At 42.4% G+C, this 27985-nt stretch overlaps 1 protein-coding gene across 9 annotated transcripts in view; it reads left to right on the top strand.

The window, feature by feature from the left end:
* Scaf8 (SR-related CTD associated factor 8) overlaps nt 1-27985 on the top strand; it is a 195343-nt gene that overhangs the window by 78235 nt on the left and 89123 nt on the right. For 8 of the 9 annotated variants that reach the window (XR_009588012.1, XR_009588013.1, XR_009588011.1 and 5 more), the window contains one exon: nt 139-1602. Coding sequence is in view for 3 of the 9 variants with exons in the window: in XM_021648990.2 (XP_021504665.1) it covers nt 139-1589 (1451 nt within the window). In the remaining 6 variants the exon portion in view is untranslated. Of the gene's footprint in view, nt 1-138 lie in introns of all 9 variants that reach the window. The other variant, XR_009588016.1, reaches the window with a different exon arrangement.

Here is a 27985-nt window from a genome sequence, read left to right as displayed (position 1 = left end):
CATCCTGTGTCTGGTAAAGCCTGACTCTTTGAGGGGAGGAGGAGCTGAAGTTCATTAGCAGAATTACAGCTATAATAATTTCCTTTTCACAACAGAATAACCGTTACTTTAGATGATTTTTTTCTCTTTCTATTTTAGTGATTCCAAATGATATTCCAAGTAGTGCTTCGATGTTAGCACAGCCGCCTGGGCCCTCAAGTACCTCTGGGATCCTGTGCGTGCAGAGACCAAATGTATCAAGTAATTCTGAAATTCTGGGGGTTCGGCCAGCTAATGTTTCTAGCAGTCCTGCGATTATGGGAGCCCAGCCACCAAATATTCTAAATAACTCTGGAATTTTGGGCATACAGCCACCAAGTGTGTCCAGTGGCTCTGGACTTCTCGGGGTTCTGCCTCCAAACCTGCCTAGCAACTCTGGACTTGTAGGACTACAGCCACCAAATGTTACAAATCCTGCTGGACTTTTAGGACCACAGCCACCGATTGGACCTCAGAACTTACCCCCATTAACTATCCCTGCTCAAAGGATGCCTGCATTGCCAATGTTAGACATTCGTCCAGGACTGATACCACAGGCTCCTGGACCAAGATTCCCTTTACTACAGCCTGGAATACCCCCACAGCGGGGTATCCCTCCCCCATCGGTACTTGATGCAGCTCTTCATCCACCACCCCGTGGACCTTTTCCTCCAGGAGATCTTTTCAGTCAGCCAGAAAGACCATTTCTGGCTCCTGGAAGACCAACTATAGACAACGTTCCCAATCCAGATAAAAGAATACCACTTGGGAATGACAATATTCAGCAGGAAGGGGATAGAGATTACCGCTTTCCTCCTATAGAAACCAGGGAGGGCATTAATAGACCTCCTCCAGTGGATGTTAGGGATGTGGTTGGGCGACCTATAGATCCCAGAGAAGGCCCTGGAAGGCCTCCATTAGATGGTAGGGATCATTTTGGAAGACCTCCTGTGGACATGAGAGAGAATCTTGTGAGGCCAGGTCTAGATCATCTTGGTCGACGAGATCACTTTGGCTTTCCCCCAGAGAAACCTTGGGGACATAGAGATTTTGATGAGAGAGAGCATCGAGTTCTGCCAGTCTTTGGTGGTCCAAAAGGCTTACATGAAGAAAGAGGTAGATTTCGGGCTGGAAATTACCGATTTGATCCTAGAAGTGGTCCTTGGAACAGAGGATTTGGGCAAGAAGTTCACAGAGATTTTGATGACCGCAGAAGACCCTGGGAGAGGCAGAGGGATAGGGACGACAGAGATTTTGATTTCTGCAGAGAAATTAATGGAAATCGTCTTGGACGAGATAGAATTCAAAACACTTGGGTTCCCCCTCCTCATGCTCGGGTTTTTGATTATTTCGAAGGGGCCACTTCTCAACGAAAAGGTGATAACGTGCCTCAAGTTAATGGTGAAAATCCAGAGAGACATGCTCAGCCACCGCCTTTACCAGTACAGAAGGAGCCTGAACTCTATGAGAAACTGGCGTCTTCAGGTGACCTAGACAAGGAGGAGAGCGGCACAACTGCTGGTGTAGAAAGTGGAGCGGTGGTAGAGAGCACAGAGACTGAGGGGACATAACGTCGCTCAGTAGGTAAAAGAAACCTTTCGTACAGTTGTCATCTCTGTAAGAGGTTAATGGCTGACTGCACCACAGTTGTTCACGTTTATCTGCCAGAACTAAGTTAATCTGATGTTCATGTTCACCTTTCTCTTAAAATAATTGTACAACTGACTTGTATAGACATTGTTCTTAATATGAACATGGTAGGTAAACATTTTTTTATTTTTCTGATAAAGTATAAATGTTGCCCCAGATTCTTTTAACGTCAAGGAGATGCTAACAGCTTGTCAGAGACTTCCTATGGAAGAGAGGGTTTTAGACGCTGTCATTGGGTGGGTGTGGCAGTGATGACATATTTCAGGACAGCAAGGTGTGGCACAGCTTCTCCATATCTCTAGGCTGCTGCAGGATTTTAAGGTGACAGACAAAGCTGTGACATTTTATGCAAGGACTGGCTCTAGATTCTTGAGGAGCATAATACAGAGATTTTAAAAAGTGATTTTGTAAAAATCTCCACTATGGTCTCTGTTACTCCAAAGTAAGTGTGTGTGGTTTGTTCCTCATACTGCAGTAAGTGGAAAAAAAAAAAGCAAACAACGTTTCAATGTTGGGTGAATTTTGTTTTTAGATGCCAATAAAACTTATTTGTTTGATAACAGTGTTCTAGGAATTGTATTTTTTTAATCTACAAATTCTTAAAACTGAATGTTAGTAGCATGCACTTAGCTGTGGAAGTTTCCCATTACCCTTTAACAACGAAGAAGAGTTGTGTGGTGATAAAAGCCTGTACCTTGATATAAAAACCATACAGTCTGATTAATATGTACTCAATATCTATGTGTATTTATTGTATAAGCCATGTAGTTTTTCTTTCTCTGTATGTGTCTCTCTCTCTATGCTTATACAGAGAATTTTTTTTTAAAGTTTAATGCAATACTTTTTAATACTTGATAGAAAATTGGAAACATTGGGTAAATTAACATCGCTCGAGGTTATAGCTTTTAATCTTGATAAATGTGAAGAAATTAGAAAGAACTAGATCAGCCAAGAGGCACTTTTTCAGGGCTTTGTTAATAAGCACAAAGCCAAATGTAACACGTATTTCACATTAAGTGCTCTAAGTTTTCACACGCTATTTGCTGTTGTGTGTAGACGACACTGTCCTTCAGGAGCTTAGCTCACATGCCTGCTGTGAGTACATCTTGCACAAAATGTGTCCTGGTGTTGATAGCTCAAGTGATTTTACAGAGCAGAAATCAGGTGTCCACCATGTGTTCTGTAGGCTCTGGGTCACATCGCTTAGACGAGGCTCTATGGTAAACAGACGAGAAGAATTTAGGGGTTTACTTTCTGTTGCTCTTAAGTTTTATTGATTTACTGTTTTTCTTTTGAGTTCTCTCCATATACAGTATATACATGGGGGAAAGCCATTGGTGTTTCCCGTGGAAAGCTTTCATACGATTCTGTGAGCAGTCATTTCCTTTCCTTTGCATTTCTAGCAGTGTGCCCTTTGCTCTGTGTAGGATTTTTGATCTCTGACAGCACACCAGCCATTTAAAATGGACTTGTTTGTGTGCTCTTCTGGTGATGCTCTAGATAGCTCTGAGAAGCTTTGTGGACAGTAGGACATAATCTGTTTTGGTATTTGGGGAAGGCATGTAAGAGTAGAAGCGTTTGAATATTTAGTTCCAAAGTAACTCAGGTAATAGTCTGATTGGATTTCAGGTTTTCCTTTTAGGATCTTTAAAGAGTTAAAATTGCAATCTTGGGACAAAGTAAATGCAACACTTATTTCACGTAAGTGCAAGAAAGACTGGCTGTGACCCTAAGAAAATGGTACCGAATAGTTTCTACAGTGACTTTAGTTCCCTTTACTCTGATCAAAGTTAATGGACGCTCAGTCAAGTTAAGTAGCAGTATAAATAAAGCTTTCTTGTTAGTGATTTTTGTTTTTGACTCTAAGCTTTGACCTTCTCTCTAGTACTTGAGAAGGGTTGTATTTACATTGGTTTAAGGTTCTAGAAAGTGTAAGTTAACCAGTTGTTAGCATTGTGTCTTGAGTATGTTTGGGGACATTCTTTCATTTTTACTTTGTGTTTGTTTCTCCCTTGTCCTTGTTTTGTTAACATAATACTGAGGATGGAAATGCACAGTCTCAGTTACTGAACTAGTATTTTTTTCTGGGCTTTTAGACATTCAAGAGAAAAGTTGATTATTTGATTTTGATAAGTTTGGCTTAGGACCTGTCACATTTTGTATGTCTTTGGTCGAAGCTCTGGCAATAGAATACTACCATATGGAAATGTTGGTTTGGCCCTACCACTTGGTGCAGTGCTTTGTGGCTTTGCAGGCAGTACTGTAGAGACCTGAATCACATAGTGGGCCTTCATCACCCCTGGGCAGCTTCATCCCTGGTGTTCTCCCACTGAACTATACCCAGTAGCCCCATGGAGTTTTAATGTGTGGTGTGGCAGAGCAATGCTACATGTAGTTCAGTACACAGAAATGGCAAATTTTGTTAAGTGTGAGCTCAGGTCTTAGCTTTAGTGTGTGTACTGCGGTCAGTAGCTTCTCCCGTGCATAGAAACGTGTAACAGTCACCTTGATGTGCAGCACTCTTTATGTCAGTGTAGGGAGGTAACAATCTGAAGTCATTGAAAGGTTCAAGTAGGAGAAGTGGCCCACTCAAACTCAAGGTAATTTCACCACCATTTTATTCTTATCAGAGAAGTTTCTCTCGTCCTGGATATTTTGCTGTATTATTAAATTTTTCATCTTCACTCGTGTGAGGAATTATATTGTATGAACCAGACATCTAGGATTGTTTAAGACTGGGAGCAATATTTTTTAAGTTACTTGTTTTAAAAAATAGTGAATTTCATTGGATAAAATACCATTAATTGCAAGCAGCACTACTCAGAAATGGAAATGTTTCCAGTTAGACATACCAATGGCTGTAAAATAATTCCTGACTCTAGAGATATTCAGCATTAAAAGGGTCATACAATCAAAGAAAGGGAAACTGAGTAAGTAGACAGTAGACAGTTTATGGAACATTCATGACTGAGTGAACTTGCACACGTTCATCGCCCATCTGGTACGTGTCTACTCTGAGTAAAGGATTTCAAGGGTATTATATTTTCCTCACTGTGTATTCAGATGGGCATGCTTGACCTTTGAACCAAGGGTATTTATATTCAATTAAAATATTTTTGCTGTACGTTATGTGCCTTTATATTAGTAAGACATTATTTACTAGGTGCTGTGTTATTAAAATAATCCAGCACCTTTTAGATTTTTCCCTTTATAAACAAGTATTGTGATTACATACTGCAGAAAGATGAGAACAGGTTTCTGTAATTCATTTTTAAGTCAGGCAGATAAAACACTGATTTAATTACACATAGATGCTACAGGATGGCATAGGATTCTGTTTTTTCTAAGTGTTTTTGCTGTGGATTTTATATAAAATAATAGCATCTTTTAAACCATGTGAACTATAGGCACCAAAAATGTGATGTTCATGTCTAAAGAAAAAATATGTAAATTTAATGGAAGGTTAAAAGTTTGGTCTGGGACCGCTTTCTGAGGGTAGACTCCAGAATCAGTAACACCATGCTATGACACGGGCACACGCAGAAAGTGATGTGCAGGGTGATGCTCACTGGGGCTCCCTGCTTTCTAGGCGATTAGATACAGATATGTGTGCAAAAGCTACATAGACACACCTTCCTCAGTGCATGTATCTTTTGCTTAATACCACCCACACATTTCTATTTCAGATCTACACTGATTATATTCCCTCCCCTCTCATTTTTCAATTAGGGTCAGTCTCTGTAGTTTAGGCTGACTTTGAACTCCCTCCTTTATTCTTTCTAGTGGTGGGATTACAAATGCTTGTTAGCCACCGGACCCGGCTTACGCTCTTGTTTTCTTCTTAAAATATTCTAGTCTCATAGAATTTTTTTTTACTGCTATAAGAAAACTGCGTTTCTGCCAGTTGATGCTGGAGGGAAACTAAAATGTAGAGAAGTCATCATAGTTTAAACTCATGCTTTTAAAAATGAACTATTGCACCAAGAGAAGAATGGAAAAGAAACCACGAAGTGACTACAAGAAGCATTTCCTTTACTTGCACGTGCTTTTTATAGGACAGTACAAGCTTTTACTTTATTGAGTACTTGTTTTAATGACGGCAGGAAGCTTTAGTGGACAAAATTATAATAGTTAAATTGGTTAGGAACTGGCATCAGTGTTACCAATAGGACTGCACCGATGGGTTTTATATCAGGAGCTAACACAGATCAGTGACTTCTCTAGATAGGCTCCTGGCTTCGACCCTCCCTCTTCAAGCCCATTTCCCCCCCTTACCCCCTTGTGCACTCACAGTTACCTTGCTCTGTTCTAAAACATTGTCGAAGATAGGTAACAAAGAACTTGATTCTCTCCCCCCCACCCCACCCCCGCCTTTCTCTGTTTTTATATCAAAGGGGGAAGAGAGTGTAATGGAGTAACTTAAAATCATATAAAATGTTAGCTGTTTCATGTAGTACACAGAGACTATATTTGCAGACAGCCAGATGCATGGTTTAATGGGTGGACACATTGTGCCCTGAGGCAGTCTGCAAGGGATGGATACTAGGACCTTCCCTTCAGGTACCCAACTCTCCTGAAGCCTACTCTTGTATCCTTCCATGTATGTTAAATCATCTCGAGGTTACTTTTCATGCCTACTGTGACGTGATGCAAGGTCGGCAGTTACTACACTTCATCGTTAAGGGAATAATGACAAGCAAAAGAATATGTGTGTTCAATATGGATTCTTCTGTGCTTTGTTTTGTTTTGTTTTGAAATACTTTTCATCTGAAATTGATTGACTCCACCAGGGCAGAATTTCTGAACACGGGATGAGTTCATGTGCATGCCCTTTGTCTCCTCCTTCCCTGTCTGTCACTGTTGTGTTGGCTCTTTTCCTTTCCTGGCAGCGGTGGTGGCTATGGTGGAGCAGGTGGCACTGGCTTACATTGAAAATGGGTTGCCTTCCTTGTCCTGATCTTCGGGCTATTTCCAGCATTTTACCTTAACTTACTGACTGTCTTAGAACATAGTGACTCCTGGCCACTTAGGAGTCTGAAGCAGTAAGGTATTGAGTTCAGCCACATTCACATAGTGAGTTCATGTCTTTAAAACAACAGTAACAAAAACAGATAATAAGAATTATTGAAATTTTTCTGTTTTGTGGGTGACAAGTTGAAGAGAAACTGGGGGTGGGGGGACACGACCAAAAAAACAACGACGTTGGATCACTTTAAAATAATGCCTTTAGAATAATAACTTAAAATGACTGGGCTTTAAACCTGGCCTTACCAATTGCTTGAATATATTTGGGCAAGCTACTGAATCTGCTGTCCTTACTTTTTTGTAGCTAAACAGTCTTTATTATTGAAGATACCCATAGCTACACAGGATGTATATACCTTGTTGGGAAGTAGAATTATCACGTTGTGGATGTGATGCAGTCTTATGGCCACCCTGGAAAGGAGTCTTTGTAGTATGTTTGTTTTGCTTAAGAGAAACTTAGGCCACAGATACAGGTGGCTTCTTAAAGTCTCATAGTTGCTCTTTGAGACCCTGGTACGTAAGTGCCCAAGCAGGTGTTTTGGACTTACGGTTGCCTTTGCCCTGAGCTTCCCCTCTGTGGTTGCGCTTGTACGCTGTTACTCCTCCTTTACATGATCTAAGGACTCTCTTTTTGAACTTCGTAGTTTTTAAGTTCATGCAGTGATATATTGGAAGGCAGGTTTACATCGCATTGATACTAAATAAGGTTTCATTTAGAAAACACTTTGCTCACAAATAAAATGTGAAAACCCTTTTCCATTTTCTTTTCCCCTTGAGGATGCTTTGTAACGAGTGAGGGCTTCTTTACAGATATGCACTTGAGGGTATAGTTTTGACAACTTATAAAACTCAGCGTTTTATGCATTGTATGTATAAGAAAGATTTAGTAATCTTTTTTTTTTAATAAAACCATTTTATAAATAGTCTGGGGCTTAGATTAAACAAAGTGATTGTGAACGTATAGTGTGTACATTTAGAAATACTAATGTGTACTTGCCACTTCAGTTTACAGTGTCGAGGATAGTCTGTGCTTTGTGATGATGCTTCATCTGCAGTCATTTTACCTTGATACATGACTGGATTCTTCCAAGTGTTCATGTTCTCAAGCTAGATTCATATAAACGTAGTCTACATCATGTCGTGGTACCATCTCCAGAGCCATCAAACTAGTGACTAAATATTTGCCATGTTACGCGCAGTCTTCCTGCAAATACTCATTTGTTAGGTAACGTGTTATTTCTGCTAATCTTAGCAAGTCTGGTCATTTTGTTTATGATTGTTACATGAAATAAAATGTTACTCTGGTTTGTTTTGATAATGGGTTGTTTCCTATTTCACGGGGGTGGGGGTCAGTTTTTACATTAGCTATGGCAGTAGTAAAATCTGGACTTGTCCTTTACAGTTTGGAAAGATAGTTTAATATGTGTGGTGTGTAAACTAGATCTTCCTTTGGACTTGAATTTGGCTTTTGAATAGAGTGGTAGCATTACCATTACTGAGACCCTCGCTGAGGACTGAGAGTCATACTCATACTTTACACGGAACCTCTTCTGAATCTATTACTTTCTCAGTGGATAGCTCCAGTAGTCCATGACTGTGTTAGTTTTCTCATTACAGGCACGGAATGGCTTGGAGGGGGAGGGGAGACGTTTTAATCCCTTTTGGCAAGCATTTTCCACAGTTTATCTTGAGAAATAGTCACTGAGGAGGAGACTCAGATACCCTGTTCTTTTAAAATGAGACAGTGCCCTCTTGCCCTATGCCCTTGGCTTGCATGGGGCTCCTCTCCCACCCAGGCTTTTCTGACAACTTCAAAACTGTGCTTTTCCAAAGCTGTAGCTCTTGCTTTTAGAAATATGGGTGTTATGTCAGCAAAGCCCTGCTTCCGCCAAAGATCTTGGAGACAAACCCTCCCTTGCATCTTCAGGAATTCCTGAACTGTCCTTGAGTTGCAAATTCCTCATGCTGGTGTCTGCTGTCTTCTCTCATTTGTCTTTGCACCATCTTCTTGTCAGTGCGTGTCTGGAATCTTTTTGATTCTTTTGAGACAGGGTTTCTCTGTATAGCCTTGGTTGGCCTGAAACTCACTCTGAAGACCGGGTTGAACTCAGAGATCTACCTGCCTTGGCTTCCAGAATACTGGGATTAAAGGCATATGCTGACACTGCCTGGCCAGATTGTTTTCTTAGAAGGTCTGAGGTACCTCCGAATATTTTGAGGGACAATAGCTATCATAGCCACGACAGCCTAAGACTAAACTGGGTAACTACAATGCATGTGAATTGACCTCCTAGCATAGTGGCAAGAGTGGGCACAGCAGAGGGACAGAGTCAGTATAGAGCACCATCGTCAAATCACTGTGGCTTCTACAACAGTGATTGCAAACTGTTAAACAGGATAGTCCACACTGCCCACCTTTTCGGAAGAGTGTGAGATGCCCATACTTTCTCATTAACACTTGGCCTAATGGAATGTGCAAGGAAAATCCAGTAACATTACTGCTAGATCACAACAAGCAGCCACTGTGAATTCTTCTTTCATTAAAAAGTAGTTGATGAACCTGCCGCCACCACCAGGTGTGTGCAGGGGTAGAAGGACCACTTTCCACCTCCTTGTGCTCTCTTGTACACCCCCCGTCCTTTTTCCTTCCCTTTACCTCCTTCCCTCTCTCTCTCCCTCTGTGTGTGTACCATATTACCTCTTTCCCCACAAGTTTGTTCTCCTGCCTTCTCTCCCCGCTCGCTCTCCTCTTTTGTCCCAGGCACCCCCTTTCTTTCCCTCCCTGCCCCTCTCTGCCCTCATGGCTCACTCCCCTCTGTTCCCTCTCAATAATAGCAGGATAAAAAAAGGTAGTGTATGAACCAGAGCTCAGCTCAGCGGTGTGTAGTATACGAATAGCCCTGGGTATGATCCTCCAGCATGAGAGGGAAGGAGGGTAGACCTGTATGGGCGGAGCGGTTTTCAGGCTTCATTAAATAGTGCTCTTAAAACTGTTTGTTTTGATTCACTTTGTCATGTTATCAAAAACAAAAAACACCAAAAACCAAAAAAAAAAAACCTGGCAAGTCTTATGTTTTCTGGTTTTGGGTTTTTTTGTTTGTTTTTTGTTTCTGTACTGTATGACCCCTTTGCTATTTCAGTGGCTTAGTAGAAACAGGCTTTTAAAAATACAGTGTAACCTTAAAACCCATTTTTCACACAATTGTCCGGCAATACCAGATTTTAAAAAAATGCACATATGTCTGACTGAACTCTGAGTTAGATGAGTATGGATGGAAAGGTCCAAACCCGAGTAGATGTCGTAACAGTGACCCTTGTAGCTTTTACAGAGCGTGAAGTTGAGGACCCCCTGGGTGCGATGTGAGGAGTGCTCAGGGCTTCCACACTGTGGCACCTACCAGGTCCATCATGGCCAGCGTGGCTGGGGTGCCACTGGGAATTGTGACAACTAAGGAATTATGTATGCAGAATTAGGTGCTAGAACCAGAGTCAGAGAGGAAATGGTGTTGCATGGTTCTTGGGGTTCTGTAGGTTTCTGAAAGCATTCTGTATATCTGAATCCCAACTCTGTCCCAGGTGGAGAGTTTGACATGGAGTGATGGCCATGTCTGATGTCAGGGAGAGGGGTGCCTAGAGAGCCTCCTCCTTTTCTTCACTGTCTGAACCATATCCAGGTTCAGTCTCTTGAATAAATCAGTATTGCTGAATTTCTTATCCAATAAAGTGAGGAAATCAGGTTTTTCAAGTAGCTTACCCCTACTCCAAGTGGTACTTGAAAAAGGTCGATTCTTTTGAAATTGAGAAAAACAAAGACTTTTTCCTTGAATATATTCATGCTTAAAAAGTTGTTAATCCTGGAAATAAATTGTGTCAATCACTTTATTGGGTTGTGTCTGGCTCATTATATTTAGATATTTGTTTAAATTTCTGTTTTTGCCCCCATCGTGTGATACTGAGAGTTTGAGCATATTGTAAACACTTTCACCCTTAGATGAGTATCAGAGTTCAGAGTCTCAAAAGAGTCCTGTCTGGGGGAGAGAAAGGAAATGACTGCCAGCCCAGATCTGTAGTCCCTGGAGTACGGTTTACAATCTGTCTAGCTTAACTCTGGATCAAGTGATTTAGTAACGTGCAGTTTGGGAAGACAGAGTAGAAGTCTTAGCCCCATTGGCATTGCAAAATACCAAAATTAGGCCAGGCTGTGGTGGCACATACTTTTAATCCCAGCACTTAAGGCAGGTGGGCCTGTGATTTGGAGGCCAGCCTGGTCTACATGGTAAGTTCCAGGATAGCCAGGGCCTACACAAAAATTCTATCTTGAAAAACCAACACAAATAAACAACAAAAAGAAAAAAAAAACAATAAAAAACAAAATTATCTGTATCTTCAGATACGGTAGTCATTTCCTTATCAGAGATAACAAGTAGGAAAGGAGAGGCCTAGGTTCTGAGGGAAGCTAAAGTTCGTCCCTTCATCCGGAAAGCCATAGCTGGAAAGGGGCGATCCTGTGAGTGTCTTTTATTGCTGCATCAGAGGGACTGACAGAAGACCTCAAATGCAGAAGAATGGATAGCCTGCCTGCCCAGTGCTCACATTTCAAAGCCCAAGGGCAAAGAAAATAGCACCATTGCCATTCCCAGAACAATTCCATCTATGTGGTAGTAAAAGCAGGCATGTAGTTGTGAGAATTTGCATGTGAAGGAACAACAGATGAAGGTCAGCTGTGAACTGGGAACTCAACTAGCTTCCTGTTAACCAGTTTCCAGCTAACTTGAGGGTGCCACATTACCAGGGGTGGAAGACGAAAGTTTTGTGTAGGTGCTTCCCACATCGCCAGACATCAAACGGAAAGGATTTTAAAGGCATAACCAGGTCTTGCAGGATCACATTGCTGGAAATACAAGATTGAGACAAGCATTCTGCCTGCTCTTTAGTTCTACCACATTTGCTTTGCTTTCCCTTTGGACAGTTCTCCATTCCTTTTATCCTTCTCTTGTAAAGCTTCATTTGATTGGCCTGGTGGACAAGGGTGATGTCACAGAGCCTCTCTTTTTTAAAGCAGCGTCAAATACCCACAAAAGCAACTTGAGCAGCCACCTATTCTGACTGGGATTGGTTGAGCCAGGTTTTCCAATGCTCCCCCATGGTAGATGTTTCCTCTTTTTAGCAATTTACATTTTTTAACATTTCAAAACAGTTCCTAACAATATAATTCACAACTGGAAATAGTTGTTCGTGTGCGCTTGCGCACATGCACGGAAGGTTTAATTGCTTCACCCTTCATGAAGCCTTGCAGACTTTCTTTTTTTTATATATATTGCTATCATTGGTGTTCTCACAGGAAGTAGATAGCTTACAGCCAATATTTTCTTTCCTTACATCTCTGTTTATGGAACTTGTTAGGACCCGGAATGTTGATGCCTAATATTTTCTTATCAGGACCACCTCTAGTCTTTAGACAAGACTAAAATTGCCCCTCTAACTCAAATCCAAGACAACAGAGAGAAAGGGAGAGCAAGCCAGAGGCGTGGCTGTGCTTTCTAAAAGGTGTTAATGGTAACAAGTGCATATAAAAGCATTTTAAGTCATTTTATCTTACGTTGCTCTTTAAAATTATTGCCTAGTGTTCTTTAGACCCTCTATAGTGTGGCTCATTTTTGTGCATTTCTTTCAGCCCTTTTCAGGCCATTTGAGCCAAATATACCAAAGGTTGGTTGGAGACAGGGTTCTGAGAGAAGACTGATCTCAGAGTGAAGGAGTGGTACAGCAGGGTACTGTCTTTGACTGCTTTGTAGTCAGTGCTCAAGAAAAAACCTACATTTGATGATGTATTGACCACTGTTAGAATGGTGAATTACTGGTGAATTACAAAGGACTTTATTTCAGTTAACCTGTGTGCATAGATAGGCGTGTCATGAGAAAAATGATAGTTTTTGCCTTGTTGTACATTTGGAAGGCATATACAAAGAGGAAGTTTCTTGTAATTTCTTTTTAAGTTGTTAAATGCTAGCTAGCATCTATCTAGTTGGTGAACCTGTCCTAGTCACCTCATCCATTCTGGGCCCTCTAGTGGTAAAATGTAGCTAGTGACTGAGACAGTATCTTGAATGTTGCCTTGTGCCTCTATAATTATTCACATACCCTTCTCCTCTCCAAGCAGCGCAAATACTGAGCAGAATTGTTGAGACCCAAGCACCTTTGCTTCAGGCTGCCAGAGCTAATCTTAACTTTCTTTTGTTATGATGAAGCATCTTCAGACCCAGAGGAGGAACTCACTTTGAAGTGCCTTTTCCCTGTGACTTGTCACAGCAGAAAAACAGAAGTAAAAAATCATGAACTCAAGAATGTTTAACATTGCCATGCCACCCAGAATGGGAAATTTTACTGTCTTGCAGACAAACACTAGGAACCAGGGCATGCTTGCCTTCTACTGTAGCAGATGCTAGGGAACTAGACCAAAATACTGCTGCCATAACCCAGCAGTTATTTTTTTTCCAGGCAGCCATCTTTCTCATTTTTATTTTTTGACAGTTTCATGCATTTATATAACGGATCTTGGTCATCTTTACCTATCATTACTCTCTTCTCACACTGCTCAGTCCTTCTGTTCTTCTCAAGTTTTCCCTCTTGTTTTTATGTCCTGTTTTGTTGGGTTGGTGGTACATTGAGTTTAGGGTTGCTTTCATGATCAAGGGTGGAAGGAGTTACTTACTGGAGCTTGGGCGCTTTACCAGTGGCTACAGCACTGAAGAAAAGGGATGAAACAACCCACAGCCCAGCAGCTGTCAGCTGTCCGCTGTCCGCTATACTTGTTTGTCACTGATTAGAGCATTAGGTCTGGAATCTGTGCATGAGCCTTCTCACTGGAACACTTTATCAACACATTCCATGTTTTGGAAAAGTGGTCTCAGTGTGTTCCTTTAGTTTGCCTATAGTTTATTTTTTCCTTCTTTTAAGATTTTATCTATTTATGTATATGGGTGCCCTATCTGCATGTACACCTACATGCCAGAAGAGGGCATCAGATCACATACATGGTTATGAGCCACCCTGTGGTTGCTGAGAATTGAACTCAGGACCTCTGGAAGAGCAACCAGTGCTCTTAACCACTGAGCCAGCTTTCCAGCTCCTGCTGGAAAAGTTTTGTAGTTCTTAAACTGTTGTGGGATTTGTAATATACACAGTGAAAGTTCTTGCTTTTGCTGCTTTGAGATAAGTGGCTCGCTCCTGGCTGCCCTGAGGTATTTAGGAACAAAAACAGAAATGTACACATATTTGTCAGCTCCTCTTCCCGAGGGTGGCATGGCGTCAGAACTCCAAGTCTGATCTTGTTTTTAGGTATGGATAGGGAGGAGTCCTTCTTCGGAGGTCTTATATGAAACAGTCATACTTTCATCTATACCTCTTTAGGTAGATGTTAGCCTTGTAGGTAAAATCATTAGAAGCATGCCAACACATAACTTTAGGACATAGTTCGTTTTTCTTTAAAAATGTCTTTTTGACCTTCCTGTATTTATGGAGGGGGCCAGGAGTCTCACTGCATTCAAGGGTATTGGTGTTAGAGGACAAATTGCATGAATTGCTTCTCCCTTCCATCATTTAGGAGTCCTTATCTGCTGAGCTGTGTCCACAGCCCCACAGTTTTTTTTTTTTTTAATGTTAAACCTTATTTTTTAAAAAAGGAAATTTATCTTTATTGAATAAGTTTAGAGAAAGAAATTTTATGAGGACACAGAAGTAATCTGAGAGAAAATGGAATTGTGATCGGCATGCTATTATTATTGCCAAATGGAAATAAACTAGTGATAGATGAGTACAAAGACTATTTATGAAAAGAGCAAATGCTATATAGGAACTAAGTAGCATCTCGCTTCTTTCTGAAAATGAAGTTTCCATGTTTATTAGATAGTGGTTGACCCAGAGATGAGTGTCTGATGTGGTTGAAATACCCACATAGATTGACCTTGAAATCACTGGGTATGGCCTTACTAAAAACTTTTGAGTTCCCTCAGAGATCGGTTCTGTCGTGTTTATGAAAAGAAAGTAAAAGCAAACTTTGTCTGGGTCAGAACTTGACTGACCACAGGGCTCTGAATTAATCGTAGTACAATAAAACAATTCACTTAATGTTGGCCCCAGAGTTTAAATTGGTTCAGTAATTTTTAGTAGCAGATAGATAAAAGGTTTTCTCTCAGTTTCAAACATGATTTATAACTGATTAGAATACTCATGCCAAGGCTGTTTTCCACATTCCTTTGTTTTGATTTGCGTACCTCTTAAGTTGTTTCTGAATTATGGACGATATTCACTTCCTTTGGAGCTAAGGCGCCAGACCTACCATCTTTCTTGAGTATAGTCATTATGTCAACATATTGACCTTCCGTTGGTTTTTCTACTCAGCTAGTATGAGGGCCTGGTTGTCACTTTATAGTTAACTTATGGGTAAAACTGGTGGACTTTTTCTACAATACTTAATCTTGGACCATTACATACCAAAAGTCTTCGAGATGCATCTGAACGATGTCATACCAGTTGGACCCTAGAATGTGGAGTATTTAGCCTTTTCTCCTCTGATTAGCAACAAGTGCTGCCAGTTCCACTTGAATTTCTTTAGGAAGAAAATCGGTGGCACATCCAGACCCCTGTCCAGGGCTCAGTTCAGTGCAGATGGCTGTGGCCCCAGAGAAGAGGGCTGATACCAAGCGTGCTGCTCTGCAGCGGGAAAACCCATCCCTGGACGTATGCTTGCTCAGCTGAGATGTGCTCAGCGGAGGACCTCCGCCACCTCTGTCTCTGCTGTAGATGCTGTGTCAAGATGCATTGTTAGAGCTCCTCCAGATACTGCAGGTCTGGTGACTGCACGTGGAGGTGGATGGGTTAAGATTGTGGACAAAGGACAAAGGAAAGAGGCTGTGCCTTGTGGGTCAGCACCCTGTAATCTTTGAAAAGGTTCTCTGAAGACATTTCCTCTGGGAATACCGTCCTCCTCTCATGATCTTTTCTCACTTTTATGACTGCCACAGCCTAAATTGTAGCTTGACTTTGTATATTTTTAGCCTTATTAGGAAAGGGGTGAGATTGTTAAAACCATATACCAAAGGTTTAGGATGTTCACATGAAGTTTTTGGACATAGATCTGGTCACAGTTTCTTTCATCAGTCACTTTTGATGGCGTACAGTATTTCAGCCTTTAGAGTCCCTTAGAACTAAGGTATTTTCTAAATACTGAGCACAAATACTGAGATGAATTTCCAGGAGTATGTAAAAATTAGTATGATTTTTTCCCCCTAGGGCTGGAGAGATGGCTCAGTAGTTAATGGCACTGGCTGCTCTTTCAGAGGACCCAAGTTCAGTTACCAGCACCCATGTGACAGCTGTCACTTCAGTCCCAGGGACGGACTCAGACTTTCAAGAGCATAGCATACATGTACACATGCAGGCAAAGCACCCACATGCTTAAAAATAACATACTGTTCTTTTAAAAAGAAAACTGGTGAATGGGAAGACAGACTAAAAGAAAATACCCAGGATAAAGCACCCAAAATAGTACTATATTTAAGGGTAACACCCAATTTAAAAATATCAAAGTTTTTTTCTATCTTGTAACAGACTTCCGAGTTTTGAATGGAGTAGATGACCTTTGAGATGAAACATAGTAGTGTTCCTATTGAAAACTTAAAATTGTTTATTCACGTTGGAAGTAAGACAAATTCAATACATGCTTTTGTAATGTGTTTGTATGTGTGTGTTTATATACACACGTGCAGTCACATGAGAAGATGGTTCTCCTTAGACCTGGACACTTGAAGATAATCCCGTTCCTGAAACCATCTCAAGGATTTCATGGGCCCATGCATAAGAGGAAATGCAGCTGTGTGTAAGCTGGCGAGAGGATTGTGTATCGCACCTGGTTTTTCCACCATTAGCTGCCTCCATTCTGCCTAAACCAGAGGGAAAATTTTTCACTAATCACAAAACTCGCAATTCAGTTGGAGCCAGTGGTTCTCCAAGGTACTTCCTATTTTATCCCTCCCCATGCCTCGGCATGGTGTGCCTTCCCCTTCCCCTTAGAACGGTGGTTCTCAATCTTCCTGATGCTGCGAGCCTTCAATACAGTTCCTCATGTGCTGACCCCAAACATTTTCGTTACTGCATCACAACTGAAATTTGCTATTGTTAAGAATTGCAGTGTGAATATCTGATGTGCAGGATATCTGGATTGCAAACCACAGGGGTTGAGAAACACTGCCTCAGACCGTGAAGCCACTTAAAGACTGGTGCTTACAGTAGGCGTGTCACTCACTGCCTAGGCTTCTCTGCACCCCTGTCCTGTCTGCTCACAGCCCTGCAGCTCCTTCTTGTGTCTTCTTAACCCTTCACACTGTCTGTGATGTCATTTTTACACTAATGTGCTAGTTTCTCACTTTTATTTAAAACAAAAGTAAGACTTCTCAGGAAGACTTCCCTTTGCCTTCTGCTACCTTCCCATTATTAGTCTCTTTACTGTGTTAGAGACTGGTCTTTGGGAAGAGTGTTTTCATGTGGGTGAGTTTCTGCACCCTCTTTTCATCTCTCCTGTAGCTGGAGTCACCTTCTGACCACACCACTCTTCCCGTTGCTCCTTCTGGTGGTGCGTTGTCTCCTCCCCCATCCCAACAACCATTTCCCTCACTTCTGCTCTTGGCCAGCTCAGCAGCCTCTAATGGTAGTAGCAACTTCCTCTTGCTTTCTGAACACTGCTTCTCTGGCTTTGGATACTACCTCTCCTGGATTTTCCAAGTCCCCTTTCCCACTTTCTCTCCGGTGTGGTTTCATTGCTTCTCGTGCATTTATTTAGCATATCCATGGCCACACCATGATGCCTAGGTTAGAAAAGTTTCTACGTGCCTGTGCCGTAGGCAGTGTAAGCTTTATCTACATGCCTCTCTCCTGGGTACCTAAGAGATGTCCTCGATTTTGTTTTGTTTTGTTTTGTTTTGTTTTTGATATCTCATTTTAGCACCACATTGAGAAATTGAAACCTTATCTTTTACCAGATACACCTAAATGCATTCTAATAGCCCTCACCATCACTCATTCTTTGTCTCTTTACTTGTCTGTCCCAAGGACTGCACCGCTGTCTGCATACTGAGGAATGCATCCTCTTTCATGTTTAGTAGAATATTTTTCTAGAATCTCCCGAAACAACACCACCATTGTCTTGGTTTGAGTTGAGCCAGGTCTTTGTGATGCCTCAGTACTGTGTGGGATTAAACACTTTAGTCCCAGACTCATAAGATTGAAGTGGGACTGAATACGTGTAATCAGAATTGTTCCTCACAAGTGCAGCGTGTATCGTCAGCGTTTTATACAACCGGACACGATTACCTGCCGAGACCGTCTCTGCCGTGATGACCTCCCTGATGGCATCTGAGCTGCAGGACTGGCTAGGCTGTGTCTCCAGTGGCCAGCGCAGCTGAGAGTTAACAGCCGGATCTGGCTGGCCATTTCCAGGATGCTCCCGGAGGTCCTCACCTCTGCAGAGCTGGCTGCTCTGCTCTCCCTGCTGCCCCTCACTTCTCAGACATACCTCTTCTCAGTCCCTGGCAAGTTCCCAGCAATTCTTGCTAACTTTTTTTTTCCCTCTTCCCCACCCCCTTCGTTCCACCTTGTGCCCTTTCAGAGTAGCACTCAGATCTCCCATCCTGCCTCAGTGCCTGGCTCCTTGTACACATCTAAAAGTTTTGTTGAACAAACACATGAACATTTAAAAACAACAACAACCTGGAATTACTTTTTTAAAAACATTAAGAAAGATTAGAAAATTTAAGTCTTTGCTCCTATGCAAAGCTTCAGCCAGGGACTTAAGCTTCCTTTGGAAGGAGGTTAAAAGCACGTAGTCCCCAGCTCCACACACACTTATTTAATAGATTTTCCAAAGCTTGCAGGTGGCCTGTAGAACATTGGGTATGCATAGGCATGCCACAGCTAATTTCTAGTTTTCCAAAAAGATTTTTAAAACTTCAAACTCTGATATTTGGTAGAGATTAAGGCACAGTTTTCACAAGTTTGCTTAGTGATGAGTAAAATAAAGGGAAGGGTAAATTTAATTCTGATAGACATTTTCAGTTCTCTTCCTCTTTAAATGACGATTAGCACATGCTGTATAACAGGAGATCACTCTTTACCCGCAGTCCTCCATGGTGTAATTGTGTGGTCACCTATGATGCTACGTCCATGGCATGCACTGGGGAGACTGACCCTGTGGGTGTTTCTATGTGGCCTGTAGATCAGGTTTCATCAGGTCTTAGTGTACCTTGAATGCATGAAAAGACAAAGCCATGACTGACTTGCTAGGAAACTTAGGTGCCAGGTCTCAGCACACACAGCTTACTAGGTCAGTCTTCTGCACTTGAAAGTTAGCATGCAAGGTCAAAGGCTTTTCTGTGGGAAAAACTTTTGTGTCATAACTGACTGGCAGCATTAAAGTCTCTGTTTAGATAGTACACTTTTCTGAAAGTAAAAGCATGTAAAATGACAGGTTGTGTTTTGACGAGGCATGGAGATCTCCAAGCTCATTTCCAGATTCTTTGAGGCTGCTTGTAAGATTTTAACCTTTAAACATTCCACTTGATCCTCAGATTTGAATGCCTGATGGGTCAGAGCATGAATGGTAAATCATGTGTTTGTCATACTGAAAAAAAAAATGTGTCTTAGTGGCTCTCAGTCAGTGACAGTGTTTAGGAAGATACGGTGGTGTTGACAGGACAGTGAAGCCTTTGAGGAGTTGAACTTTGCGTAGTTAACAGTCAGAAAGGGATGTTAGGGTGGTGGATACAGGAGATGCAGTATAGACTACACCATTAGTTGCTGGATTGAGGTAGAAGGTGGACGTTTGTTTCATCTCATTAATCTCCTGTCTCAAGACCTTCATCTGTGGAAACAGAGAGAGGGAACGTATGCACTGTGGCTGTTCACGCATAGATGAAGGTGCAGGGCTCACAGTGTGTTTTCCTCCCCATGTAAAATGGGCCATCCTGTCACTGCAGTTACAGGCCACCAATGTCTTTCACCCCTACCTCCTGTTTCCTGCACTCTTCATATCCACAGACCCAGTGCTTGGATTTGACATTGCATCCCTACAATGCTGGAGATCAAATTTATGCTTCTTTGAATGTTCATTTTATTATGCCCTTGCGTTAACTCCTGTGTTTTCTTTCCCTATACAGAGCTTCTGGAACATTAGTGGTGTGCCCTTTGACAGCTTGCTGTCTCTTTGTCTTCAAGATCTGTCTGTGCAGTATGGTAGCCGTTAGTCACGCATGGCTGTTTAAGTTATCGGTTAAGGCACACTGGCAATGCTTAAATGTTCTGTAAGTGCTTTTAGCTATTGGGCAGCAGAGTACAGAGCTCCAGAAAGTTCTGCTTTGAAGCAGAGTTCAAGAATAGTGAACTGTTTGTCATAGAAATTTTACAATGCAAAATTCTCTTTAACGTTGATTTTTTACACAGCCCATCACAAAGGAGTCACAGTGCTTTACAGTTTTTTTCCTCTTTAAATATGAACTCTGAGTTGTTAATTTAATTCACACTGTATGAGTATTATTGAACTATTGGAGGTTCAGAGCTGAGGATTACAGGCCAGTGGCAGACTGCTTGTCCAGTGTCTTGGCATTCGATCCCGTGTATCACAATAATAAACTTAATGCAGTCTCGTTATTTTTCAAACCTAAGACAATGGATGTTTTCAGGAAATATTTTTAGGCACAAAGATATTTCTGATTATAGATAACAGTGTCTGATGACGCATTAGACTACTCGAGCACCACCCCTCTCCATTCTATGCCGCATTTGCCATTTGGCTTTTTAAGCAGCTTCGCCTATGTTTCCCAGCTCCAGGGTGTTCGGTCAGGGTGTTGTATCTTGCTGCTGCTGTTTGTTCTGACGTTCCCGCCCGGGTACACAGATATGCTGACAGTAACTTGATGGGCCTGGCTTTGCCAGTAACAAAAGGTCGAGAGGTTATATGCAGATTGCTGGTGGCAGCTTCATACGACACTCAGTTGGGGATTTTGGAGAGATGGCTCAGCTGCTTAAGAGCACGTACTTCTTGCAGAGGACTTGAGTTCGATTCTCAGCATCTACATCAGACTACAACCACTTGTAACTCCTGCCTCAAGAGATCCAACACCCTCGTCTGGATTCTGAGGGTACCTGCGCTCACATTATATACACAAAATTAATTTTTTAAGTTAAAAAACAACTTGCCAATGGTAGAAATCAGTGTCCTCATGTGCCAGTGTCTTTCCAGAGAGACTTCTAAATAGTAATTTCATAATCCTAATTATGATATTCCCTGCTTTTTGATGTTGTGGTTGAGACTAAATCAGGCTGAATATGTAATTAATAGTATGTGTCACCATGTTGCCCTGCGTCTGTGCGGTTTAGAATCCATGTTCTCTGTGTGGCAACACTAGCTCTAGTTACTACTGTTGTAATTTTTCAGAATGATGGAGCTTCAGATCAACACTGAATAAAAGCAGAATAACCCAAATATTTGTTTTGAACAGCTTAAGTTTTGAGGATACCATAGAGATAATTGGCCATATTTTTATGTGAGTCAAAGCTTCGCTTGTGACATCAACTCATGGCCATTCAGCTAAAAAGTAGGTTCAAAGGAAGGATCTCAGAAAATGAGTTCGGTAATGCGATGAAACACACTAAAAAAGTTTTACTTTGTATATAACGTTTACAGTTTATACATCTCCAAAGAAATGTAGTGATTAAATTTGAACTCAGAGCAAGTAACTTCATTTCTCCCCGCCTCCGGTTTGTTTTGAGACAGGAGGCCGCACCACCACATCATGCAAGAATGTGCATGGCGAAAAGGCCCGTCCTGTCTGGACGGAAGGCCTTTTAAGGGCAGCTGTGTGCCCAGCGGTCGGAGGCCAGCAGTAAACGGACTCAGGCTTCTTGAGAGGTCTCTCTGTCTCATGATACTGCTTTCAGCGCTTCTCTCCCTGTTTTTTATTTATGTATTTTTCTTCTCTCTTTTTACCCTCTACACGTCCTTTGCATATATATTATAGCTACCAGTCTATAGCTACCAGTTTAGTTTTTTTTTTTTTTTTAATGAGATTCTTGAATATGAGAATGTGGGTCTCTGCATCAGTTTATCGTGTCTTCTCTTGGGCTCTTTTCCTTCATTTTGTCCAATTCAGTTTTTGTTTTATCTTATTTATTACTATCCTTTAGACGCCTGTTTGTTTTCTAAGGAGAAATGGATTGAATGGGAGGAACTGGAGGAAGTAGAGGAAGGGGAAACCAAAATAAGGGTATATTATGTGAGGGGAAAAAAAACATTTTCAATAAAAGTTAAAACAAAATTAAAGCCTCAGTAAGAAAAAGCAGTAAAGCACGTTGTCAAGCCAGCTTCCTATGAAGACCAGAAGCTGTTTATCAGGGTCTGTTTGTGAAGGAAGGCAGAAAAGCTGGTGCATATACCTTGTATCATACCTGAAAGGCCAGTAGGTTAACTGATAATGTGTTGCCATTACTTTTGCCAGCAGTATAATATCATATTAGCAGAGGTTTTGAAATGCAGGAGTAACTCTGCCAGGTCCCTCCCACCCCATCCCAGAAAAGGACTCTGTGTTTTAGTCAGTATTGCAGTAATGTTTCCAGTTTTCTTGAGACTATCAGTTTTCTTGAAAAATGCTATCAGGATGGAAAATTCATGTCAGGTGAATCATTACCACGTTTTAAAATATGTTCTTTGTGTGCATGTTTAGGGGTAAGCATGCCACTGCCCGTGTGAGGAGGTCAGAGGACAACTTTCAGGGGTTAGTTCATACCTTCTGCCTTAGAACTCCAGGGACTGAATTCAGTTCATCAGGTTTGGTGGTAGATGTCTTTGCCCAGAGATGGGGCCATCTCTCTGGCCCCAGCAGCTTAGAAAAATGTCTAATACAAAGTCTCTTGAGAGTTGGGAGTCATTAGAATCCTTGATGAAGACGGGTTGTCTTTATCTTCAGGGTGTCTCTGCTTTCAAAGATAGACATCAATACAGCTGCTGTCTAACATTCCTGTCCGCCAGGTACTGGTCAGGGCATCATGGAAATAACTGCAAAACTTCTTTTTTAAGGGTTTAGCTTAGTAGTGGAGGGCAGCGACAGTTCCTGGTATAGTTCTGATGTCCGCTGGTCACTCTAGTATTGATTATGTCTTGGCTTGGAATTTGCTGATAACTATAGAAATTGGGAGAGCTGTTTATCAAGCTATAGTTCTGTTATATAGCCATTCTGTTTGAGAGTCCGGGTTGGGATGGAAACACTAGGAAAGTTTGCTTTGCTAATGTTGTAGTCTTGAAAGACCTAGAACCTTGGGAGCCTGGAGGGATATACATGGTGTGTGCGTGTGTGAGTGCATGTTTGCGTGTGTACATGCATGCATGTGTGTGTGTGTGTGTGTGTGTGTGTGATAGGGTATAGGGTAGCAGAACCTAAGATTGAATACAGCAATTGCTTCAAAACTCTGGAGAGGTAAAGATGCCAGAGGCTCTGAGGCAAGGAAGTAAGATTTGGGCTGAGCCTTGTGGGGCTACCTAGAACACAGAGACAGTTGGGAGCATCAGCCAGAGCAAAAGTATAGCATCAGAACCACGTCTTGAGGTTGAACACGATTTGAGCCCCATCTGAGTGCTGGCAGGCTCATACTAAGAGGAAGGGGCACTGAGCTTGGGGGCTGGAGCCTGGGCAGTCAGCCTGTAGAATTTCACTTGGAAAATATCTCACACCTCCAAGGTCAGAATTCTACTGAGTGTGTGTGGGAGTTGTGATCACGTTAAGACAAACGGACTTGCTTAAGAATTCTGGCCAGGGCCTTGCAAGATGCCTCAGCTAATAAAAGGAGCTTGCCACCAACTCTGATAACCTGAGTTCCACCCTGCAGACTAGCGTGGAAGGGAGAGTTAACTCCTCCAGGTTGTCCTTTGGCCTTCACATATGTGCACACCCTAGCGCGCGCGCACACACACACACACACACACACACATACCATTAAAATGTAGTTTCACAAAAACAAGGCAGGCTTAGTTTCCTCAAGACCCAATGGAGCTAAAAATGTTGAGAGCCAGTGGAGGGCCATCAGGTGTCTTATGCATATACTAAGTTCCTGACTTGTAACTTCCTATGGAATTGTCATCCTTATAAAAAACATTTGTTTCCTCCCAGCTTCTTTCTCAGTTGGGGTGTTTCCTAGTGTTCATATTGTGTGTAGTATTTTAATCCTCAAGTGGCAGCTGAAAGAACGTTAGATCTACTGGTTTTTGATACTAATTTTGTACTATTTCTTACTGTGTGTGTGTGTGCGTGTGCGTGTGCGTGTGTGTGCGTGTGCGTGTGCGTGTGCGTGTGTGTGCGCGCGCACACACACACATGCACATCCATGAGAAGTTGTGTGGGCAGGTCACCTCACGTGGAGGTCAGAGGAAAACCTTGGGTGTTAGCACTTGCCTTTCACCCTGCTTAAGATGGGATTTGTGTCCCTGCTGCACAGGCCAGGCTCGCTGGCGCTCGAGCTTCTGGGATTCCCCTGTTCCCTACACATACTTCCCCGTAGGAGAACGCTGAGCTTTCAGGTGGGTCCCAGGGATTTGAACTCGGGTCTTTTACAAAAGCACTGAGCCATGTCCTCCAGCCCAGAGTCTTCCAGGCAGCCAGTCCTTGCTTTGTAGCAAAGCACATAGGTCCCCATGCTTAGCCCAGGAGTTGAAGTCAGCAAAGCAGGCTAGCCCGCAGTGTTTGCCATTTTCTTTCTCTGTGCCAGCCTTGACCAGTTTTAAGAGTTAAGAGATTTCTACTCCCTCTCAGGCTGCCCATTTAAAACTCCCCTGCAAAAATTAGACATTAGACGCCTTCCTAGGGGATGTCATAATGACCATTGAATGTGTTTTTACACCCTTGTTGTCCATCCAGCTCTTTAAAGAAAAAAGGTCCAAACGAGAATTACAGTTGCACAACAGAATTGCAGTAGGAGGAGGAAGTTCTGCATTGTGCAGGCAGGGTTTTGCTAACTATAAGTTATTCCTGGCTAGGGATTCCTTGGCTCCATTCTAGCTGCTTGGCCTTTGGATAGTGTAAATGCAAGATCAGACATTTACTATTTTCCTACTTGTTTAACTGACAAGTAACAGAATAATGAACTTACTTTCACTTTAGTTGGGTTAGGAGTGAATCCTAGAGATGGTTTACTTCTGGCTGAAGCATACGGTGTGATACTGTCCACTCTGGTTTCTTGGTAATATTGAAACTAAAATGCCTCTTTGTAATGTGCTTTCCTCCTCAACATCTATGAAGGAAAGCCTGCTGTCGGCAGTGGGGGAGACCCAAAAGTAGGGGAAGCTGGGTGCTCACCCACATTCAGATAGCTCCATAAGCCAGGAGTTGTATTTGTTTCAAAGAGAGTGGATGGGTTGTGGGTAGCCATCTTGGCTGTCTCCTGCCTGAGAAAGCTCTTAAGAATTTGTCCCCATCCTCACCTTTTTTCCTATGTTGCCTTCTATGCCGATTTTATTTTATTTTATTTTCCTCCGAGACAGGGTTTCTCTGTAGCCCTGGCTGTCCTGGAGCTTGCTTTGTAGACCAGGCTTGTCTCAGACTCACAGAGATCCACCTGCCTCTGCCTCCTGAGTGCTGGGGTTACAGGTGTGCAACACCACTATCCTGCTCCAGCACCCGTGCTGGGCAGCTACCGACCACCTGTAATTACAGCTGCAGAGGACCTGATGCCCTCTTCTGGCATCTTCAGGCATTGCACACAGACAGACAACACTGCAGTATATACATCCACAGAGTGAGCAACTGAGCAGGCGCCTGGTAGGTAGACTGTTAGAGTCCTCCAGTGTACCTCCACCCTTCCTAAGGGCCCGCCTCCCTTGCTCACTCACTTTGTTACTCCTGAGAAGGCCTTCAGAAACGCTGTTCCAATGAAAATCTATGTCCTTTTGTTTTTTTCAAGTTGAGGATAAGTAGCCTACAGTGATGAGTTTCACAAAGATGTTTTTACTCAAGGGTCACTTTCCGTTGACCTCTCCTTTGTCCATTCCTGCTGCTTCGCTTCCTTTCCCCAGATGGTCCTGTTTCATTTTCCTGTATGATAGGAGGCTGATAGATCATTGACAGGTGGGTAAGTAGATGATGGAATAGACATGTAAATGGTAGATCTATAGATGATAGATGACAGATAGTTAGATGATAGATACAGGTTGATGGTAGGTAGATGATAGGCAGATGATGGGTAGGTAGACGGATGGATGGATGGATGGATGGATGGATGGACAGATGGACATAGATGGATGACCTGTGATACTTGCCCTGAGTCTGGCTTATTTCACTGAGCTTGGTGAACGCTCTTCTCCCACCCCAGCCCTCATGTCTGTGTCTACCCCTCCAGCAGCCACAACTACAGCTTCCCCGTGGTATCTCTATCTTGCTGCAGCTCCCTCCAGATCAGCTCTGCTGGAGCTTCGTCCTGGGTAGCACAGCTGCCGTCTGAACACTTCTGAAAAGAAGAAAGTTATATTGTTTAATCCTTAGCATATTTAGACTAAATGATGACCTTGATTATTTTTCCTTCCTTTCCATGTCCTCCTTCTCTCTCTCCCTCTTATCTCTCTCCTTCCTTCCTTCCATCCATCCTTCTTTCTTTGCCATTTCTGTAGCTTGAGGACAAGTACTAATAGTTGGTTCTTGTAGTAGCACTTGCCAAGTAGTGTCTATCATAGACAAGCTTTTGAATGTTTGCAACAGAAATTTCCACAGATAAAAAAGTCAGACAGTGGTGGCACATGCCTTTAATCTCAGTACTCTGGAAGCAGAGGCAGGTGGATTTTTAAGTTCCAGGACAGCTAGGGCTACACAGAGAAACCCTATCTTGAAATACCAACGGGAATGGGGCTAGGGACTCATTTTCCCCAGAGCTGATTCCTAGAGTGTAGTAATGCTTTGAATGAAGTGAAAAGTACGAAATGTTTAAGAATTGTGACTAGACAATCTTTTAGTGTAGTAATGCTTTGAATGAAAAGTACGAAATGTTTAAGAATTGTGACTAGACAATCTTTTATAAAATATCTTTCATGAAGATATCTTCATGAAAGGTTTATTTTCTCTCAGGAACACTGGCATTTTATCACTTCAGTCTTTCAATTGTTCTTCCAAATTAGTCCTTGTTTTGACAAATGAATTTATTAGATTAATTTGTTTGACCAGAAAATACTAAAGACTAGACACCCAGCCTGTATATTTTGTTTTGAAACCTCTCATGCTGAGCTTGTAATGCTTCTCTTCCTCCTCGTTTTTCTTTTCCTTTGGATATTGAGAAAGGTGCACTCCCCCACCCCCAGTATGTTTAGTATCTCTATGTGTGCGTGTGCATGTGTGCACCATGCCATGAGCATGGATGTGGCGGCCACAGCAGAGCGTCAGGTGTCTTCCTCTGTGGCTTTCCACCTTACTGCCCTTCAGTTACACTGTCCAGCGGCAAGCTCTCTGGATCCACCTGTCCCTCAATAATCCTGAGTCACTGGCAAGTGTAGTCAGACTTTTTTGTTTGTTTAAATTTTTTTTTTAATATGGTTGCTTAGGATTTGAACTCATGTCCTTTTTCTTGCAGAGCAAGCTGTCCTGCCCACTGAGCTACCACCGTAGCCCTCAGGATGTATTGTCTGTTTTACCAGACACTTGTATTCAATTCAAGTGGTACCATAAGCTACGAATTAATAACCACCTGGCCAGCCCCATGCTGCAGGGACTGCGCACATCTGTCTGCATGCTTTCCCTACGGGCCAAGCCTGCAGTCACTCTGTGCGCTGTCATGCTGTTCCACCCCCTGGTTAACCGTAATTCCATTAACCAACTGTCCCGGGGATTGTTTTCGTCATTTCCTGTTTTTCTCTTCCTTGTCGCCGCCTTAGGCAAAGTTTGAAGTGACGTTACTGTATTTCTGGATGTGTTCTCTCACGGCACTGCAGAGGCTTCAGTATTTACATGGAGTTCTTCACTGAAAGCCCACAGGGCGTAAAGCCCTGGACTCTTTCTGAAGGTTGGAGTTGGCTCTGTAGGAAGTTTTGTTCGTGGTGTCTGATGTCAGCTTTGTGTAAGGAAAGCACTGTCCTGTAGAGTAGGAGGCTGGGAGGCAGAGCAGTCTCCTCCATTCACCTCACCTTCGGCTGCGGAAAGCCTTTTGCCTTCCCCTCCCCGGTGCTGGGCTTACTGGTGTGAGCCAGCTCCTCTCACCACCAGGGTTTCCCTGCACG

Source organism: Meriones unguiculatus, chromosome 20 (genome assembly GCF_030254825.1).
Source record: "Meriones unguiculatus strain TT.TT164.6M chromosome 20, Bangor_MerUng_6.1, whole genome shotgun sequence".
In the NCBI taxonomy this organism is placed as follows: Eukaryota; Metazoa; Chordata; class Mammalia; order Rodentia; family Muridae; genus Meriones; species Meriones unguiculatus.
Note: the sequence above shows the minus strand (reverse complement) of the source record. Positions and strands in the feature narration are given on the sequence as shown.